This window comes from Mustela erminea, chromosome X, assembly GCF_009829155.1.
Source record: "Mustela erminea isolate mMusErm1 chromosome X, mMusErm1.Pri, whole genome shotgun sequence".
Taxonomy (NCBI): domain Eukaryota; kingdom Metazoa; phylum Chordata; class Mammalia; order Carnivora; family Mustelidae; genus Mustela; species Mustela erminea.
The window spans coordinates 28,502,391-28,524,498 of NC_045635.1; the positions used below are offsets into that span (position 1 = coordinate 28,502,391).

At 34.4% G+C, this 22,108-nt stretch overlaps 1 protein-coding gene across 5 annotated transcripts in view; it reads right to left on the reverse strand.

Moving 5' to 3' along the window:
* The window catches only part of DMD (dystrophin), a 2,094,983-nt gene that overhangs the window by 1,883,486 nt on the left and 189,389 nt on the right, over positions 1-22,108 (reverse strand). For all 5 annotated transcript variants that reach the window (XM_032330377.1, XM_032330378.1, XM_032330375.1 and 2 more), the window contains exon 2: positions 14,576-14,637. In XM_032330377.1, the coding sequence (XP_032186268.1) occupies positions 14,576-14,637 (62 nt within the window). The remainder of the gene's footprint in view (positions 1-14,575; positions 14,638-22,108) is intronic.

Here is a 22,108-nt window from a genome sequence, read left to right on the forward strand (position 1 = left end):
AAACTAAAATGAGACAGTGAAGGGGAGCAAAATATGCCACTTTGACATGTAGACTATTTTGAGCTGAAGTCAGTCAAGACAGAGAGCTCAAGATAAACATATACCTCTCCTTTAACTGTACGTAAAAGAATTTGGGTAGAGGCCCTGGCCCAGAAAGAGAGTTATTACCAGAAATAACTAAGTACTGAAGGACCTAACTCTACGGCAAGGCAAACTTCTAATTACCAAACATCTGCTCTTCTTATTGTCCTGTGAATTAGCCTCCTCCCATTAGAAGCCCCAGGCCCCGGTGCCATTCTTTAGCTCAGGATGGCATATAAGCCTCAACCACCCTACTTTGCCCTTGAGTCTCTTATCTTTTAGGCTCCCATATGTATGAAATTAAATTGTTTTTCTCCTTTTAATCTGTTCTATATGAGTTTAATTATTAGACCAGCCAAAGAACCTAGAGGGGAAGAAAGGGACATTTTTCCATCCCTACAAGAGAAAAGACACTAAATTTAATACATAATGTAAGCTGTTTAGGATCTTAGATTATCAGGCAATATACTTAATGATTTCTAAGTTGTTGTTTTTAATCCAAACTAGTGGTTTATATGACTTAGATGACAGATTTGCTCTTCAGGGGATAGATTAAAATGCCTTAAATATGGGCTCTGAATAAATTTCCAATGTCTGCTACCATAACACTCTACTTATATAGCTCATTTAGAATATTATCAGAGGCAATCTTCATTTGAACTGCTTCTTGCAAAATAGACATGCATAGTTTAAAATGAGGCATACCTAAACATCAAGGGAATAGTGCTGACACTCCAAAATTGTACTCAGTTCTTCAAGTCAGTTATGATAATAAAATCAGTAATATAAAACATTCTGCTTTGCCTTTATTCTTAAAAGGTAGAGGCCAAAGCAATTTTTCTTGAAAATTGGCATAGTGACATCAAACATTCCCACCCTTTGTGGTAATAAACAATGCTCCAGATTCCTGAAAAGACCATTAGAGAAAAACTCAGACAACATTCATTGTTACTAAATGTATATATTTCTCCTATAAGATCAGGAAAATACATTAGTATGAATGTGTAAATATATTTTAAAAAATATCCAAAGCCTGTCTATAAAATGAGAGGGAAAGAAAAATTTTTAAAAAAGCATACATCTACAAGCATAAAGAGAGCAGGAGAAGAAAATGGAGCAAACTCAAGATGCTAGCAAATTTGGGGAAGCACTTCCTTGCTTTATGACAAAAAAAAAAAAAAAACCAAAGTTCTCAGGCTCACTCATATGACCAGCTGAGGATCAGGAATAAAATGTTCTAATGAGTTGTGGTTACTTTTAATGTGGAATGATACTTAGCAAGGAACATCTGAGTGCTAGTGAGATATTATGATTTATAATAAGGAATATATACTTGTTCTTTATCCTAGGAATTTCCTAAGTGATAAAGATGTCTTTGGTTATGTTAATAAGGTGACTTTAGGAAAGTCTTTGGGCAATGTAAGGATAGGAGCTATTTGGGGAGGGGGAAAACCAACCTTGTGAGCTGAGGGTTGGTATGGTTGATTAAATCACTGGTCATTGATAACTAATTCAACCTCTAGCCCCTCTTCCCTCCCCATGAGTGGCTGCATTTTCTGAAACAAGATCATGAGGATATAAAAAAATGATCAAAAAAGAAGAGTAGCATTAAATATATTTTACAACATAGATCAAAAAACTTATCTCCCTAAGTCCTGTCTTAGGAAGCTGTAGGAGGTTATCCTTTACTAAAAACAAGAGAGCAAAGCAAGGAAGATTATGATACAGGATCTACAATGCTAGGGGTTAAACATCAAAGAGAAGTAGAGAGAGGTCTCTAGGGAGTAGTTGTGTTAAGAGGGTTATGGAAATCAGTTGCATTTCTCTACACCAACAGCAAGACAGAAGAAAGAGAAATTAAGGAGTCAATCCCATTTACAATTGCACCCAAAACCATAAGATACCTAGGAATAAACCTAACCAAAGAGGCACAGAATCTATACTCAGAAAACTATAAAGTACTCATGAAAGAAATTGAGGAAGACTCAAAGAAATGGAAAAATGTTCCATGCTCCTGGATTGGAAGAATAAATATTGTGAAAATGTCTATGCTACCTAAAGCAATCTACACATTTAATGCAATTCCTATCAAAGTACCATCCATCTTTTTCAAAGAAATGGAACAAATAATGCTAAAATTTATATGGAACCAGAAAAGACCTCGAATAGCCAAAGGGATATTGAAAAAGAAAGCCAACGTTGGTGGCATCACAATTCCGGACTTCAAGCTCTATTACAAAGCTGTCGTCATCAAGACAGCATGGTACTGGCACAAAAACAGACACATAGATCAATGGAACAGAATACAGAGCCCAGAAATAGACCCTCAACTCTATGGTCAACTAATCTTCGACAAAGCAGGAAAGAATGTCCAATGGAAAAAAGACAGCCTCTTCAATAAATGGTGCTGGGAAAATTGGACAGCCACATGCAGAAAAATGAAATTGGACCATTTCCTTACACCACACACAAAAATAGACTCAAAATGGATGAAGGACCTCAATGTGCGAAAGGAATCCATCAAAATCCTTGAGGAGAACACAGGCAGCAACCTCTTTGACCTCTGCCGTAGCAACATCTTCCTAGGAACAACGCAAAAGGCAAGGGAAGCAAGGGCAAAAATGAACTATTGGGATTTCATCAAGATCAAAAGCTTTTGCACAGCAAAGGAAACAGTTCACAAAATCAAAAGACAACTGACAGAATGGGAGAAGATATTTGCAAACGACATATCAGATAAAGGACTAGTGTCCAGAATCTATAAAGAACTTAGCAAACGCAACACCCAAAGAACAAATAATCCAATCAAGAAATGGGCAGAGGACATGAACAGACATTTCTGCAAAGAAGACATCCAGATGGCCAACAGACACATGAAAAAGTGCTCCATATCACTCGGCATCAGGGAAATACAAATCAAAACCACAATGAGATATCACCTCACACCAGTCAGAATGGCTAAAATCATCAAGTCAGGAAATGACAGATGCTGGCGAGGATGCGGAGAAAGGGGAACCCTCCTACACTGTTGGTGGGAATGCAAGCTGGTGCAGCCACTCTGGAAAACAGCATGGAGGTTCCTCAAAATGTTGAAAATAGAACTGCCCTATGACCCAGCAATTGCACTATTGGGTATTTACCCTAAGGATACAAACGTAGTGATCCAAAGGGGCACATGCACCCGAATGTTTATAGCAGCAATGTCCACAATAGCCAAACTATGGAAAGAACCTAGATGTCCATCAACAGATGAATGGATCAAGAAGATGTGGTATATATACACAATGGAATACTATGCAGCCATCAAAAGAAATGAAATCTTGCCATTTGCGACAACATGGATGGAACTAGAGCATATCATGCTTAGCGAAATAAGTCAAGCAGAGAAAGACAACTATCATATGATCTCCCTGATATGAGGAAGTGGTGATGCAACATGGGGGCTTAAGTGGGCAGGAGAAGAATCAATGAAACAAGATGGGATTGGGAGGGAGACAAACCATAAGTGACTCTTAATCTCACAAAACAAACTGAGGGTTGCTGGGGGGGAGGGGGGTTGGGAGAAGGGGGTGGGATTATGGACATTGGGGAGGGTATGTGCTTTGGTGAGTGCTGTGAAGTGTGTAAACCTGGTGATTCACAGACCTGTACCCCTGGGGATAAAAATATATGTTTATAAAAAATAAAAAATTAATTAAAAAAAATACATACTGTGTACTTGGTGTTAGGCACTGAGAATATAATAAAACAAACAAAAAAAAAGAGGGTTATGGACAAGCATTCTAGAGGGTGGTAGGAGTAACAGTCTTGAGTTCTCATCTTAATTCTAACTCCTAGGATATCTGACAATGATAGTCACACCATCTTCTTGATGCTTTCTGCCCTTCTTTGTATCTTTTTCTTTGACTTACACTGTAAATATTGCTGCTATCCATGGCCCCCAGTGCTCTAATTGATGTGCCTCATCTATTTCTCTAGTCACGAGCCCTAACAAAATCATTAAGCTATGCTATATATATATATATATATATATATATATATATATATATATATATATTACACTTTGTAAGTTAAATCCATTCAAATTCCCAATCCCCATTAAGTAAAACATTATATAACCAAAATCCATCAGCTCCCATACCCCATTCAGCAAAATAAAAGTCTGTCAGATGAACACCAGCCTTAAGCTTCTCAGAGAGATAAATTCCTCTCGTTCTTAAAAGAATATTAATGATAATAGCCAATACTAATTGAGTGCTTACCACATGCCAGGTATAATTCTATGTGTTTTGCATGCAGAACATCTTTTAATCTTTTAAATAAATATTTGATGGGGGAAGTTGAGGCTTATGAACATTTAGTAATTCACTTAAGTTTACGCACACTAAGTGGTGAATTGGGAATTAAAATTCAGGCTACTGAATCCAGTATTTGCCCTCATACTGATTTCCTGAATGCCTCACAACCAAATTAAACCAAATATTTGAATATGTAACAGCGAAGGGATCAAGAGCCACCAAACATACCTCTCTGATCTTTCTTTCTCAATTCATCTCCCAATATAAGTTACCTCTATCTGTCTAGTATCCTGAGATAGTATCTTGAGTCCATCAGATGCCTTCTTTGTTTCCCTTTTCCAATCATTAACAAACCATTGTTGTTTCAATCTATCTAACTAGATCTTCATTTATATCATCTTTGCCTCCTATCAGGACTCCACCATGGCTTGGTGGATTGGTTCAGGAAGCACTTAGAAATCTAAGTGTAGATCTTGAACTCAGTGTTACAAATACAGATTTGGAATTTGTATCCTCAAAAAATCAATTCCTGAGTTCTTCCAAAGCATCAAGCCCAGTGTTAAGCCCTGGATAGAAATGATATTTGAAGACATGAAAGAACATGAAGGAGAAAGTGTTCACAGAAGAAAGGACTGAGATAGTGGCAGTATGACCAACTTTGATTTCAATTCCTCTCTCCCTTTCCCCCTTCCTTATTTCCATTCATTCCATTCATTCAGTAAATATTTATTGAATATCATTGTACATCAGGGTTGATACCCTAGGCTGAGTATACAGGGATGATTAAGTCGAAATTCAGACCCTCAAGGACCTCATTTAATAGATGTGAAATATATGTAAACAATAATTATAATGTATTTGACATAGTTTTTACCTAGTAAATGCTATGAAGAAGGAAACTATTGGTAAATCAAGCTTATCTCCAATGATTTCTGGCCATCCAACCTTGATCATGAGAGACACAAAGATCAGGTCAACTCCAATGCACAAGCATTTAATTACACAGACATCCCTTTCTCTCTCACAAGCAGATGCATGTGCACATGCATGCACATACACATAGTGATGAAGGGACTTTGTATTGTCTCTTAAATTTTTTTCTTAAAAGTTAAGATAACTTTTAAATTTTGACCTTAAAGGTAATTTCAGGAACTGAAAATAAATATATTTTTTAAACATTTATTTATTTATTTTAGATAGAGCATGGGAGTTGGGGGCACGGTGAAGAGGAACAGAGAGAGAGGGAGAGAAAAACCGCAAGCAGACTCCCATCTGAGTGCAGAGCCTCACACAGGGCTCAGTCCCAGGACCCAGAGATCATAACCCGAGTCAAAACCAATAATCTTCTACTTAACTGACTTAGCCACCCAGGCACCCCTGCATACTCTTTCCATGATAATATACTGAAATGAAATCCTTTTCCATAAATTCTCATGGGAGATTTACCTGTACTTTCCTACCAAATCCTTTCCTTCAATAGTCTTTTTTTTTTTTAAGATTTTATTTTATTTATTTATTTGACAGAGAGAGATGACAAGTAGGCAGAGAGGCAGGCACAGAGAGTGGGAAGCAGGCTCCCTGCCGAGCAGAGAGCCCCATGCAGGGCTCGATCCCAGGACCCTGGAATCATGACCCGAGCCGAAGGCAGAGGCTTTAATCCACTGAGCCACCCAGGTGCCCCCAATAGTCTTTCTTACCCCCCATAAATAGCCATCCCATCCTGTTTCATGTTCAGGTTAAAACTGTTTAAACTTTTTTTTAAAAACTGTTTTTCTTCACTCTCTCTGTTTCCATATGCAGTTCATCTGTAAATTTTATTATCTGTACTTTTCAAACTATAGCCATTTTCCTTCAGGTCCATGGCAACCAACCTGGTTCTAGAATCCACCCCCCTCAACACACCCAACCTGGATTATGACACTGTCTTCTAGTTCACCTCTCAAACTCTACTTTTACAACCTACATTATAAGTTACATTGCTTCCAGTTACACCTGAAAACACTCAGTCTCCTAACCTACCAGGAAGCCAAAGCCTTTACGGTGGTCAGTAGTTTCTATCTAATTTGTCCTGCCACAGTACTGTTTCACCTGTAATTCATAGTACTCATCCCCAGCCACTCTAAACCAGGGACCCTGCTGTCCCTGGAACACAAAATCCTTCAGCAGGACTTCTGTACATGTTCTTTCTGCCTGGAGTTTTGTATCTCTTCCCTCAGCCTTCTTACATCTCCCTTTAGAGAGGTTTTCTCACAATCCATGGCACATAATAGCATCCACCTTATTCATCTTAGCAACCATCACTATTTGAAATTCTATATTCTAAGTTTCAGAGAGAGAAAACAAGTTGACAAATAAGTACAGAGAATGTCGAAGAGTTTGCTAAATGTTTCCTTGTTCAGTTTCACACATCTGGATCACAGGGCCTTATGAATAAAGGGACATTTTTCTTTCCACTGCCATGTTTAAAAATCTAGAGCACATAATCTGTAATATGTGCTCAATAAATCATAAATTAATTAATGTAGACTTTCTGTGTATTTCTGTCAAAACATGTTTCCTTAAATATAAATGACTTTTTATTTTTATTTTTTTTAAATATTTTATTTATTTATTTGACAGAGATCACAAGTAGGCAGAGAGGCAGGCAGAAAGAGAGAGGAGGAGGAAGGCTCCCTGCTGAGCAGAGAGCCCAACGTGGGGCTCAATCCCAGGACCCTGAGATCATGACCTGAGCTGAAGGCAGAGGCTTTAACCCACTGAGCCACCCAGGCGCCCCTATAAATGACTTTTTAAATGAAGGATAAGAACTTAATGCATAGACATAATATTCAAAATATTTATTCACCGCCTGACATAATAGCTGTAGAAAATTTTAATAATAAGATCAAGTTCTAACTGGGAACCTCCAAGTTCCTGGGCTCCCCTGCTAGACCTGTGGAATCAGAAACTCTAGCTATGAGTCCCAGCAATCTGTTTAGGTGATCTGATGCAGTATGCTAATGAGTACATGATATCAAACAACTAACAAAAAATGTAACCCAATTGAATCTTCATTTTAGATCCACATGTCTATTCTCTAAGTGTAAAGCGTAGGCTTCATATTCAATTTTGCAGGAAGGATTAGTGGTTGTAGGGCCGTCTAATTGCTCTGTCATTGGCTATTGTTTTAGAAGTAAACATTTTTCAACCAGAGGTTGAATATAAACATGATTAAACCAATATCTCATTGTTGGACCAACCGGCCCCAGCAACAATGCAATTATTCAGGAATGGCTTCATGTTCTCTCACATCCTCCATTTTGCCCTCACACAGATCTCTTTGGCACTCACCACCGGATAGGCCAAGCTTTCCCAACTGTTCCATATTTCTACATGCAGTTCTTGATGCCTTTATCTACCTCTAATTTGTTGTTGTGTGAACAACTTCAGATTAAATGTCACCTCTTTTCAAAAAGCTGTCATCCTCTCTAAGCAAATAGTCATTCTTTCTTCTGTTGCCATGACACCTGTATTATATTCAAGGCCATATTTATTAGTTTACATAATTGTTTCTTCCCTCAAATGATAATCTTTTAGGGAAGAAAAACTATGTTGTGTTGTGCCTCTTACAGTGTAGAATACTATGCTTGCTTGTTACATAGCTGGCACTCAATAGATATTTGTTGAATCTTGGAAGGTTATTTTAGCAACCATATATCTCTGGTGGGATGGTACCAGAGTGCCAACTATTCTTCCTGAAATGAAAATAAATAAAAAAATTCAATAGATGTTGTCTTGCTAGAAAGTTATGATAAGCCCTAAGACAGAATAAATCAGGTAACTAACACATTTGCCTATCAGCTACATATATTTTTTCCCTAGGAAGAATCATTCTCATTGGTAAATACTTAAATTTCTGGCTAAATATGCTTGCCACTAAGACCATTCTATACTATATAGGTAGAGCAATCAATAATTCCAGTTTTCTCCTAAGGTATTTCAGAATACAGTAGCTTAAAGAACAAAACGTGTGTACTTTTTAAAACTACCTAGAGTTATTAGAGCACAGTAAGTGAGTTAATCAAGTACATATTTCTAAGAAAGATCTGCAAAGTAAACAATAAATTATTTGTCTTTCATTAAAAATAGTGAGACCTATCAAAATCCAATTTTCCTTTCACTAACTGATGATATTCTTTGTTACTTAGGTACTTTGCAAAGATTAGATTCAAGAAAGCATTCAATGGAATGGTTCTCTGTGGATTAGACCATTAGCATAATTATCTAAATTACAAACACAGACACATCATTCTAGAAGTCATCTTAACATACATGTTAAAGAGTCCACGATGCCAGTAGGGCAATAGTTCATATTTCTCACAAAATTATTTAAATAAATGTTTAAATTCTCTCTTATACATGATAATTTGTGATTAATGAAAATCAAAATTAATAATAACAAGTAAAAATACTCACAATTAAGATAATTATATTGATAACTAGATTATGCCACTCACCAAAACTCAGCATGTGCATGTATTACCATTTAATGTATTAGAAATCATGTGGAAAAACTCAATTAAAAACCTTTCTCAACAATGGTTGAGTTTTCATGTTACTAAACATTTAAGGTAGATTATAAGGCATCTGTTGGTATTGCAAGCATTAATCACTTTCCATTCTCAAGTTTTCAATGTCCTCAAATCCCCTTACCATTTCTCATAAAACTTAGCATTTTGGGGATGAATCCTGAGAAAAATGCAGCACTTGGTAGATGGAGTAGCTGTCACAATAGTAACGGATATAGAAATTTATGGGTTTTAGAGTCTGATTTCTTGGGTCCCAGCTTCATCTCTTCCATTTACCATAAGCAAGCTACCTACACTCATATTTAGTTCATCTTGAATACTATTTCAGGAGGTTACTGGAGCAAATAACCATAAAAATATAATTCAATAGGGTAATTAATATGAGAATATATAGGAATAAAAGTTACTAATCTTCAAAATTTCTGAAATGAGGATGTCTATAGTTTTCTGTACTGATATTTACTTCACCAAAACAACTGTACCCAATAAGTCAACTCTTACCAAAGCCTTGTATGGGTCTTGTTGGTGCTCAAGAAAGACTTCCCCAAGATATACCACAGTAGCATATAGTTATTTTGAATTAAAGCTACTTAAGAAAATGTCAGAGCAAGAATACTCTGACCTTCCTTTGTTCCCTGAAAGCAGAAAATAAATCTCTCATGTAAAAGATATCTTCCTTGTACCAAGAGATAAAGAGATGCTCTTACCATCAGAGACAGGGAATTCAGGGCTAAAGAAGCTATACAAACAAGAAGCTGTATAAACAAACCTTGTTGCTTTTACTGATTTATTACTCTAGCCCAAATTCTGTAGAATTCCTTACCATTTGAAACTACCAAACATAGGTTTTTCTTTATCCTGTCATTTCCTTTGTCTAAAATGTATAAAAGCTGCAGGCCTTGGTCATTTCTTTGGATATCCGTTTTATCATTGGTCTTCCTTGTGCATGTAATTTACCTTTGGTTTTTTTCTCCTGTTAATCTGTCTCATATCAATTTAATTCTTAGACCAGCCAGAAGAATATTGAAGGGCAAAGGAAAATTTTCTTCCCAATAGCTGCTTATCATGATCAGAGATATAGTGCATTGCCCTTCATCTTCTATAGTAATCTAATTCTTTCTGGAATCAATTAGTAGGGAGAAACAGGAAGCCAGGGGCATAAGGATGACTTTATATCTATGATGACCCTCCCATGACACAATATTTCTAATCTATCACCTCTGTTAAATCAAGCCCTTTGAGTAACAGTCCTATATAAATTTGTTAGTTATATATAAGTTTCAAATTGACACAGAGGAAATATACATATACTGTCACCTCTTTCACCGAAACAATGTTTTGTTTCTAAGTCTCATTATCTTCCTTTTGCATAATGAAACCATTTGATTCATTTTAAACTGAGTGTGTGTCCATGCCTGTTTGTGCATATGTATGTGTTAACGGCATGGATTGGCATACAGAGTGTAGCAGGATAATAAAACATAAATAAATGTTCTATCCTCCTTTTTCCATTCAAAGAAAGTAGACAAAACCAGAAAGACGTGAGCAGGCATCAAGGAAAAGTTTCTATATAGAATTCCTTCAATTCAGCAAATATACTACACAGTAAAAAAAAAAATGGCAATATTTTATGTGTATGTATTAATATTTACAAAGCCCTTTTAATATATGTTTTCTTACAAAGTAGACATGGACATATAAGGAAAACAAGACTCAAAGAATTTTTTATTTTATGTTTACCTTTCTTTCCAAAGTGAATTCAAGTGCGAATATAATTATTTCCTCAAAGGCTTCATGATAGAGAGCTGTGTAAAGAAGCCTGGTTTACTGATTCGCAATTTTGGTGTTAATTTGCATGACATCAGGCTTATCATGCTGGCTAGGATATAAATAATAATAAATCCTTGGGAAAAGTTTGTTATACCAGTTAATTCTGCCTTGTGCTATCATTATCCCAAGAGGGTAAAATCTGGCTTTTTAGTTATAAATATGTATTGTTGTAGCAATGAAGACATAAATGCATTATCATATCATAGGCCCTTGTGAAGTTTATAGATAAAACTAATTACATATTTCTACTTCATTTAAATAAAATATCAAGTTGTCTACTCCTTTCGGAAGGATCATACAGAAAAGTGTATTCAGAGGATAGAAATAAAGATAATCACTAAATCCAATGTAGGATCAAAACTGGCATATAACTCACTGGGAGATGGTTTAAATCTTTCAATTGATCTAGTAGTAAATATTTTCCCCTACAGATTGCTTTTTCTCCAACATAAACATCAAGCAAGTTTTATGAAAAGATTATTTTTGGTCATAATTTAAAGTGTACTTTCCTTAAATAAGCTTGTGTGAATGAACCTGTGTAATTCTTATTATGTGAATTATATATGTCATAAACAGTAAACAGTTTTAGGATTATAAAAGATCTACAAATTACATGAATAGAATATTTACCTTGAATTAATCTTACCTAACAATGGCTTTGTGTTTATGTGGAGGAAAATAATGTTTGCTTATCTTTATAGAATAGATGTGATAAATCATGTTCTAGTAAAAATTTTTGGAATTGAATGTTAGTAGAAGACTTATTTTGAAGAATAGACAGGGTCTATTTTAAAACAGTACTAGGAAAGTGGAAATCAGTTGGATTTACTACAAAGGTACATTTGGCTTCAATTGACACAAAATGATAAGACTTTCTTTAATAATATTTTCTTCCTTAAGTATTCCTTATATAATTTTACATAATAGGGAACTACTTTGTAGTCTCTTTTATTTTACAAACATTATATAAATGAATGTGTGAGCCTCACTGTTAAACACTTTAAATCATCCTATTGATTTTTATTATTTTTTGTGTGTTACTCTAATTTACCACACCAATGATAATTTGTCACTGCTTTTTCTTTTTAAAGTCCTCTTCAACACATTCTTTTTCATTCACAATTTTTCCTCTTTCCTTAAACTTAGCAGATACTTAATTTCTGTACTATTGTCCAAAATGCATTTAGTATATTTAGTTAGTACACTGGTACTGATCATTGGGGTTACAAAGAAAACATATTCCTGCTTTCAGTGGTTTCCAATTATCTCAGTGAAGAGTGTTTTTCTCTTTGATGATCCTTCTTTTAGAGTCTGTCAGGTACAACTTTCTTCATAAAGGTTTTCAGATTCATTCTAGTCCGCAGTACTGCTATCTCTCACCACTGCCCATTCTGCTACTCCATTTAGCAATAATCCAGTATCCCCCAAACACGTAGGTTACATGAGATCTGAAGATTCAACTTCAACTAATCTTGTGTCTCCTACAGGCCTGGAATTGTGCTGAACACCATGTAATAACACAATAAATATGTGCTAAGTGACATATGTGCTATGTTTATCTTTTGGTATCATCAATGGGCTTAAACTGAATCAATTGGCCTTTTCTTAATTCTCAAAACTAGATACAAAAACTTAGTCATTACTTGAATTCCTGACTAGAAAAAAAATCAGATAACATGGAAAATATATTTTAAGGTTTTCTAAATGAAAAATCAACACACACATATATATATTTTATCTCTAAATACATTTTCCTCTGTCTTTATAAACATTTATTTCTATTCCTGACATCTACTATATGTCCAAATATGAAACTTTGGTGACTCTCCTGATCCAATTTTAATAGGCTGAGGGAGAACACTTATAAAACAAATGAAGGAAGTAGAAGTTGGGTTTGGAGGAGGGGATACTTAGGAAAAAACAGTCAGTGCACTCATGCATGTAATTATTTTGCAGCCTTTAAAATATGGGCACTCATAAAGATAGGGGAAAATTGCTCTAAGGCAGTGCCAACAATGTATTCAAAGAAGACAGCATATCAAACTATGGTTTGTATATTAGAATGTGAATTGTGGTAAATGATACTTGAAATGTCAATGTACAGAGAGTAATGACCTATTTAGGTTTGTGGGAATGAGAATTTGCAGTGTTTGTCTCAGTTTCATCTACATACCTTATTAAAACAACTCATTGATTTAATTTAAAGATTCAGAGTATTATGTCACATTTATTATTTCAAAAGATCTCTTTATGATTCTGATTTGTCCGTATATTTGTTTGAAAGCTTGTATCTATTGACAGTTTTGAACTTTCAAAATTAAGAAGATTTTAATGAGACCAGTAAATTTAGCAATTAAAACATATACAACCATCTGGTAAACATACTCTGAAATTAGAAATTCCAATTGTGCATACTTCTGAGTTTATTTTTCATTTCTTCTCCTTCAGTAGTGTTATAACTTTTTTTATTATTTCTATCCACTTAGTTCAAAAAAAGTTGAGATTTTTAAAATAGTATTCCTTTTTTTAAGTTTATTATTTAAAGTTCCATAATAGCTAATTGAACATAATAAAAAAAAAATAAAGTTCTGTGATAGCAATTCATTAATTGTCAATTCAGTAAGTAAATAGAAATGAAATTTCCTTAGTTAAAATTCAGTAACTTTACTTCTTGCTAACATAATAAAGACTACCTGGCAAAATTCTGCTATCAAATACCACAAACAATGGATGATACTTGAAAACCTTTTATAATGGTAATGGGAACACTTTTTATACTGCATCTCCCAGTGGATTGTTTTGGATTCATTATCAAAACTTTTATAAAACAAGACAGACCCATGGAGAGAGTGATCCACATATATTAAGACTTTTAGGCATTGTGGTAGGAATCTTCACATATCCTGACCCTCTTATTCCTCACAATCACATGAAATGACCATTATCAGCCATTTTTGCTCTTCTTAAAGCTTGACTATAGGGACCATATTTTACTAGCTTTATATTTCAATCATTGGGTGTTGATTCTTCAGGTAAACACCCAATATATATGTGTACACGTATACATGACTGTACAAAAATAGTTCACAAAGCACTGATTTGCTGAAATTCAGAGTTAATTAAATGTAAATGCAAGTCTTTCTAACCTCAAAATGTATATAAAGCTCTTTACATGGTACTCTTAATGCTAGTTTTCAAAGTAAGAATATTTTACTCTGTGTTCACATATAATTATCCAGAGTTGTGCTGTCTATGGATTATAAATTAATTTGCATGTATAAAATAAATAAATGTTGTTAATAGTATGGGTTGATGCCTGCAGAAAAAGAGGATAAACTTCTTATTTTAAATTATTTGACACATGCCCTAAGTGATAGGGGCCAAATAGACCCAAGGCAGTTGTATCAGTTTTTCTTGAACTAGGAAAGACTAAGAAGGACAAAATATTATCACTTTCAGACAGTAAAAATTCCCTTATGTCTTCTGCTACTGTGTAACATATACTAGCTACTTGGTGGAAAATTGCAGTTACAATCCTTGGATGACTGATGTAATTAAAGACGTTCACATTATTAGTAGGATTCAAAAATATATTTTATCTAATTCAATAATTTCTCTTTATGTGTATTCTACTGCTTCTTCCTTAATTAAAAGTCAGCATAACGTTCCCAAACTTGCACAGCTAAAACAATGACACTAAGAGAAAAACAATATGGACATTTACATTTACCCAGTACATAGTTCATTTTGAAAATCAGTCACTTACCTTATATCTTAGAAGTAACAAAATATTCTTACCTTAGAAAACTGTGCATTTATCCATTTTGTGAATGTTTTCTTTTGAACATCTTCTCTTTCATCTATAATGTAAAATTTAAGAAAGATTTAAGAGTTAAGAAAGAATTCTGAATATCACATTTTACAACAAAAATAAATCTCAATTATTACATATCAATGTTATTTTATATGTGGTGTTAAATTCATCAATAATGAAATTAAACATAAGTGATATTGGTATTGGGCATCCAAACTAAAAAAATGAGATGTCTAAAATAATTGATCCAGTCAAATTTATGCTCATTCAAATACTGTATAAAGGCATTATAGAAAAATAGTCTCTTCTGAATAAAGGAAATATTACTTATCCTCCTATGGTGAATAGATACTCTAGCATAATCAGAAGAGCCTATTATCTGTTATTTCTTCTGAAAAGTTATTCCTGAGCTTTTCCTCTTACAGACCACGTGAAATGATTTTCCCTGCTTTTGCAATACCGCGAACTCTAACATGAGCCCCCCTGCATAGCCACCTCCCATTATAGGAGAGGTTTCCTTATGATCAGGAACATGGTTTTGTATCCCAGAACCTAGCATTGTCTGCACAAACTAAGACTTCAGCAAATATTTAATAAATATGCAAACACTTTAGAGGAGGGACATCTTACAACTCCACAATTTTTAGTATCTCTTTTCATCCAAAAGTCAGGAAATTTCAAATCAAAATGCAAATGACACCCTTCATAGATTACATATAAATACTCAGAGGGAAAATCTCCAAGGACTTCTTTCACCAATAGATTACAGTGGAAAATTATTAAGAAAACAGCTTCACGGAATTAATGCTTCTAAAAATTCTATTTTTTTTCAAGTTGGAAATTATTATGGAATTAAATGGGCAGAAAAATAATCAATCTTGATTCATTGAAAACCTTTTTTAAAGGCCAAAGGGTACCTTTAAATTACTGTAAATGCAATCATATTAATTAATGTTCAATAAATGAGTGCATCTGAGACTTAAAATGGAGAGGTTTTATATTTTATTTACATTGGGTCAAAAGAACCCTTATGGAAATGTCCCAATAAAATAACCTCATTTGGTCTTGGATTCTTTTTCAGCAGTAAATCTTGACTGCTTTTCCTGAAAAAGGATGATCCATAGTAAAGAATCATTTTCTATGACAAATGTATCCATGTACTAAGAAAATGTGTTTATCAGTAAAGCAAATTATTATTCTATAAGTGGATACTCTTAAGTGATATGAAATAACAGTGGATAAATAATAAACCTAAAACTGTTCTCCTAGATGAGAAAATTTTATTTAGCATCACAAAATACTTTTCTTCTTATTTAATTGTGTGGGTCCACAAACTACACTGCATGTGGGCAAATATCAGGATTACCCATCCAGTGCAAGATAATTCATAGCTACCGTATGGAGGTTTTTTCTTTGGTGACAGTATGAATCAATAAAAATATATAGTAATAGCTTCTGAAACTAATCTAGCCTTTTGTGAATATACTTCCCTAAATTCAATACTATCCTTTGATAATAATGAAATACATAAACAGAACATTTCAAATGGTCGATTTTTAACCGTTTTCATGGACTTGTTGTAGGAAGACTTGCCAATACATTTATTTCTCAATGAGAGATACACATTTTCCTGTGTTAATAATATTATTTGCAATTCCAGTAATTTTTCCCTACATGTGCATGCAAATCCTGTCAGATATGGGAGAGTAAATGAGTCATTTGAAAGCACACATTTAAAAGTTGTAAAACGTGCCCAACCATCTTCACCACAAGTTGAATAGGAAGATACCTGAAGAGATATGTTCCACGTACTTTTCAGTGAAAAGTAGGTAGTAATGCAATATTTTTATGGGTTTCAATTATATGTACAAAGAGTAATTTTTAAGTAGGCTTGAAGGTGGGAGGGAAACCTTGACATTATGTGCAAAAGAGTATGTACCTATTGTGTCAACAGCACTGAAAGTGAATTTTGTCAAATAATATCACTAGGTCTTCTTTTTCACTTCTTTCACTTTTAATACAAGAAAAATATACCTTTAATGAATTACCTGCTTGTTTTATTTTGCTATATAGCATTTGTCTTAACATGGTAAATATTAATATAACTGGCTTTATTATTATAAAATATATATCATTTATTAGTGTTTTATTGTTCACAGAGCTGTTTTACATGTCATCTCAATCCATATGTAATTTGGCATTTTATCCATTAAAAAAATACAAACTTGGAGTCCAGTCTCTCGTGCTTTATCTCCTCCTCTGATTTCCCCCAATTCACTTTTCCTTTCCTTCTCCTAATGTCCTTCATGTCATTCCTAATGTTCCACAAGTAAGTGAAACCATATGATAATTGACTTTCTCTGCTTGACTTATTTCACTCAGCATAATCTCCTCCAGTCCTGTCCATATGATACAAAAGTTAGGTATTCCTCCTTTCTGATGGCTGCATACAAACTGAGGGTTTTGGAAGGGAGAGGGGAGGGGGGATGGGTGAGCCTGGAGGTGGGTATTATGGAGGGCACATATTGCATGTGACATCTTAAGAAAGTTCAGTTTTCCAATCTGGGTAAATCTGAATAAATCCATGTAGGCATTCAGGTTGTAGACTATAAAATTCCAGAATGTCATTCACATTAAGTTACAGCATACACAGAATTCCACACACCACTGGGTGTGGTGTATAAACAATGAATCTTGGAACACTGAAAAAAAATAAAATTAAATTAAGATGTTAAAAAAGTAAAAATTAAAAAAAAAAAAACAAATACAAGTTCGGAAGGAATAAAGCTAGTAAGTGACACAGATGAACCTGGTATAGATTATTTGAATCAAAGTCCATGGATCTTCACATTAAGCAGTTCACATTATACTTGCATAGATAATATGGAATGGCATAAGATAATAAGTCACAAAAGTTGAATGTATTAACACAAATACAAAAATAACCATTATTTGAGAGCCTCTATTTTAAACAATCCAAAGAATTCTGTGTATGCTGTAACTTAATGTGAATGACATTCTGGAATTTTATAGTCTACAACCTGAATGCCTACATGGATTTATTCAGATTTATCCAGATTGGAAAACTGAACTTTCTTAAGATGTCAGATGATTCATTCATTAATATTTTAAATAATAATGTTGTTATATTTACTAGTTGATATTTAGTGCTCAATTTTTGTCATAGATTAACATTATGAAAAAATTCAAAAAATACTTACATTTGTTAATATTAAAATTAATATTAACATTGATTATTAAAAAATCACCCCAAAGTTTTGTGTCTGCTCATCATTACAATCCCCATAGACATGTATTTTATATAACCACAATAATATTCTACCTTTTAAATTTATTTTATCATAAATATATTAGTTGCCATTTCCTTTTGTTTGTTATTAGAGGTTTCACCATAATGAACATTTTCATGCACTCTCAGCTTCTGGTGTATAATTGTCACAGAATAAATAATTGGGCCAGCATTAAAAAAATGTTTGTGGCTTTTACTAAATATTGTCATATTGCTTTCCCAGTGGCCATACCTATTTTTAGTGGTACTACAAAGAATGGGGTTATGCTGCTGATAGGAGTATTGTTGCTTTCACTTTTAAAGTGCTTGTGGCTTTATTAGATATAAGGAGATAGTTGGTTCTCATCTTAATTTGAATCTGTTTGATTACTAATGAAGTAGGACACGTTTTCAAAATTTATTCTGCATGTTTCCACTTTTGTCAAAATACTTGTTTATAGGGGCACCTGTGTGGCTCAGTGGGTTAAAGCCTCTGCCTTCAGCTCAGGTCATGATCTCAGGGTCCTGGGATCGAGCCCCGCATCGGGCTCTCTGCTCAGAGGGGAGCCTGCTTCCCTCCCTCTCTCTGCCTGTCTCTCTGCCTACTTGAGACCTCTCTCTCTCTGTCAAATAAATAAAATCTTTTAAAAAATACTTGTTTATAGCCTTTGCTCACATATCTATTGAGCTCTTGATATTTTACAGATTATAAATCAGTAATTCTTAAACTTTTCAAGTTGTGGACTCCATTGGATTATCTGATAGAAATAATGACCCTTCTCTATATTAAAAAATGCCTATACAGACATATTTACATATTTCTTAGGGTTCACTGACCTCTCTGCAGAAGGTTCCTGTTACTATGAAATCCAAGTTAAGAATCACTATTATTAATTAAGCCATTTACTCTTAGTCAGCGAATGAATATATATTCCCAAGTGGTCGTATGTCTTTTAATTTTCATTTCATTTTTATTATGCTAAATTTTTAAATATTTATTTTATTTTTTTTTAAAGATTCTATTTATTTATTTGACAGAGAGAGAGTGCAGAAGCAGGGGGAATGGGAGAGGGAGAAGCAGGCTCCCCACTGAGCAGGGAGCCCAATGTGGGACTTGATTCCAGGATCTTGAGAAGGCAGACACATAATAGAATGAGCTATCCAGGTACCCCATATATTTTTATACATTTAAGTCTATCCATTTCCATAGTTATTTCCCATGTAACCTAAAAGTTGACCCTTTATTTATTTATTTATTTATTTATTTATTTATTTTTTAAGATTTTATTTGACAGAGAGAGATCACAAGCAGGTAGAGCAGCAGGCAAAGAGAGACAGGCAAGCAGGCTCCCCGCTGAGCAGAGAGCCAGAAGCGGGGCTGGATCCCAGGACCCTGAGACCACGACCGGAACTGAAGGCAGAGGCTTAACCCACTGAACTACCCAGACGCCCTGACCCTTTTATTTATTTTTAAAGATTTATCTGTTTATTTGAGAGAGAGAGAGAACATGAGAGGGGATGGGGCAGAGAAAGAGGGAGAGAGAAAAGCAGACTCCCTGCTGAGCAGGGTACTTGACAGGGGGCTTGATCCCAGGACTTCGCTGAAACCAAGAGTCATATGCTCAAATGACTGAGCCACCTACATGTCCCTAAAAATTGATACTTTCAAGCACAATCACTTATATATCCATAGTTAATCTAAAGTGGATATACATAAATGTACATATATGATAAATTGCCATAGAGCTTATGGAGATTATTTTAATACCTTAATAAAATGTATGTGATTACAGGCATGGTCTATAGTAAGAGATATAAATATAAAATCAACAATAAAGAGAATGAGAAAAGAACAAAGTGAAATCTGTTTTACTAGGAAATGATTATATATTCCTGTCTAGTCATTTCAAGAAACACATATTCTATTTTGTTTTGTCTAGAGTTTGTTTATAACTGATTTTCTTTTACTAATAAAAATATGTCTGAGTATATTAATGTGAATAGCAAAGAACAAAATCTCTGTTAGAAAAATTTACTTGAAAACTGTTCCCTGAAGATGTCAAGGAGTGAAGAACTGCACTTCATAAATTGCAAAAAGTGACCAACATTTTATTTTATTCTATGGGGAAAACTCATAAAATTAGCTTTCTACCATGACATAAAAATTGTATTTTGTCTCAGAATTAATTAACCCTTTCTAATAAAGTCATTTTTTTAATCCAATAAATCTGGTCATTCATATTTTCTAAAATTATTGCAATGACCTTTTGCCCTGTTAGTAACTTTTATATTCCTGAGACCCTCAGTCTCCTATAAATGTAGGATAATTAAATTGTATTATTCATGATTTACAAGAGTGAGTTACTGCACAAAAATGATGGTGGCAAACTGAGAGAACATTAAATCAGGGGAATAGGCTTCCAGTCCCAGTGCAGGACTTATGAGAATGGTGGCCTTAGAATTGCCTGACCTTGGTCTCTTTATCTGTGAAATAAAGATATTAATTGCCTTTTAACTCATGGAGCTGTTTTTAAGATGCAATGAAACCATCTGTTTATGTAGTAATTTATAGAATAATCATTTACAAAAAATAATTATTTACAGAATACCCAGTATCTGTTGGTCATTTTAGAGGTTACTGAGAAGGTAAACGGAACTCTGTTTTTACCACAATTCACACCCTTGTAAAATACAGACGTATGCTAGATAAATATTAAACATTTTATATAAGCAAGGAACATATATTCAAAGGATATTATAGGAGCATAAAGAAAGGGATATGTAGCCTTATGGATGTCAGGGAAGACATTTTCTAGAAGGGATTGGCTAAGTTAAGTCTAGTAGATGGAGTCAAAAGGAAAAAAAAAAGAAGAAAAAAAAGATGCAAAGGGAAAGATGAATCTTTTTTTTAAGCTTTTTAAAAAAGATTTTATTTATTTATTTGACAGAGAGAGATCACAAGTAGGCAGAGCAGCAGGCAGGGAGAGGGGGGAAGCAGGTTCCCTGATGAGCAGAGAGCCTGATGGGGGGCTCAATCCCAGGACCCTGAGATCATGACCTGAGCCAATGGCAGAAGTTTAACCCACTGGGCTGCCCAGGCGCCCCAGGAAAGATGAATCTTTAAGACAGGATTGCGGGCATAAAGAATACAATAACATTGTATGATCCCAGTCATAAATGTCATCTAAAAAAATGAATAAACAAACAAGAAGCAAAATCAAAACTATAAATACAGAGAACAAACTGATGGTTGCCAGAGGCAAGGAGGCTGGGCAACATGGTAAAGGGGAGTGGGAGATATAGGCCTCCAGTTTCAGAGTGAGTAAGTCACAGGAATAAAAAGCAGAGCATAAGGAATACAGTCAATGATATTGTAATAGCAATGTTATGGGACAGATGGTAGCTACACTTGTGGTCAACACAGCATCATGTATAAACTTGTCAGATAACTAAGTTGTACACCTGAAACTAATGTAACAAAGTGCGTCATCTATACTTTAAAAAAAAAAAAAAAAGCATGCTCTTCATTATACTTAATTCACTTTTGCTGCACTCTAAAGTAGGAAGGAGGGAATAGCATGGTATGAAATTACAAAGGAAGTTGGGAGTGAGATCGTGGAGAGCCTCCAAGATATGACCCTCTGTATGTGATCAGATAAGCCAATGTGAGTAGAAGCACTGAGAAACCAAAACAGAAAAACAACCCAGTTATATAAACATAATGAATTATCCTCATTCCACAGGCCAGTTCATTGTAATCTATGCCAGGAAGACATTTTAGAAAATGGCATTTCTTTGGGTGCTAGTTAGTATGTTAACTGAAAATCCTCATCACTTAAGTGACCCAGAAAATACAAATTTAGAACTAGAAGGGGATATTAGAGTTGGTAAGAGTTTAGACACACATATAGTGAAGAAATTACAAAGGTATATGAGTTTATTTCACTTTAATGAGAGGACTATTCAGTAATATGGGGGGGGGTTGGGTAACAGGGTCTCTATTCTCTGATTCCACCAAAAATGAGAAAAAGGGTAATGAGAAATGTGGAAGATTGAGGATAAACATTATAAGCGTTATAAGCAAGGATACAAATATTCAAAGGATATTACAGGAGCATAAATAAAGGGATATGTAGCCTTATGGATGTCAGGGAAGACACTTTCTAGAAGGGAGTATGGTTATGTGATACTGTGGGACATTAAGAAGGAAGGCCCCAAACTCAAGAAA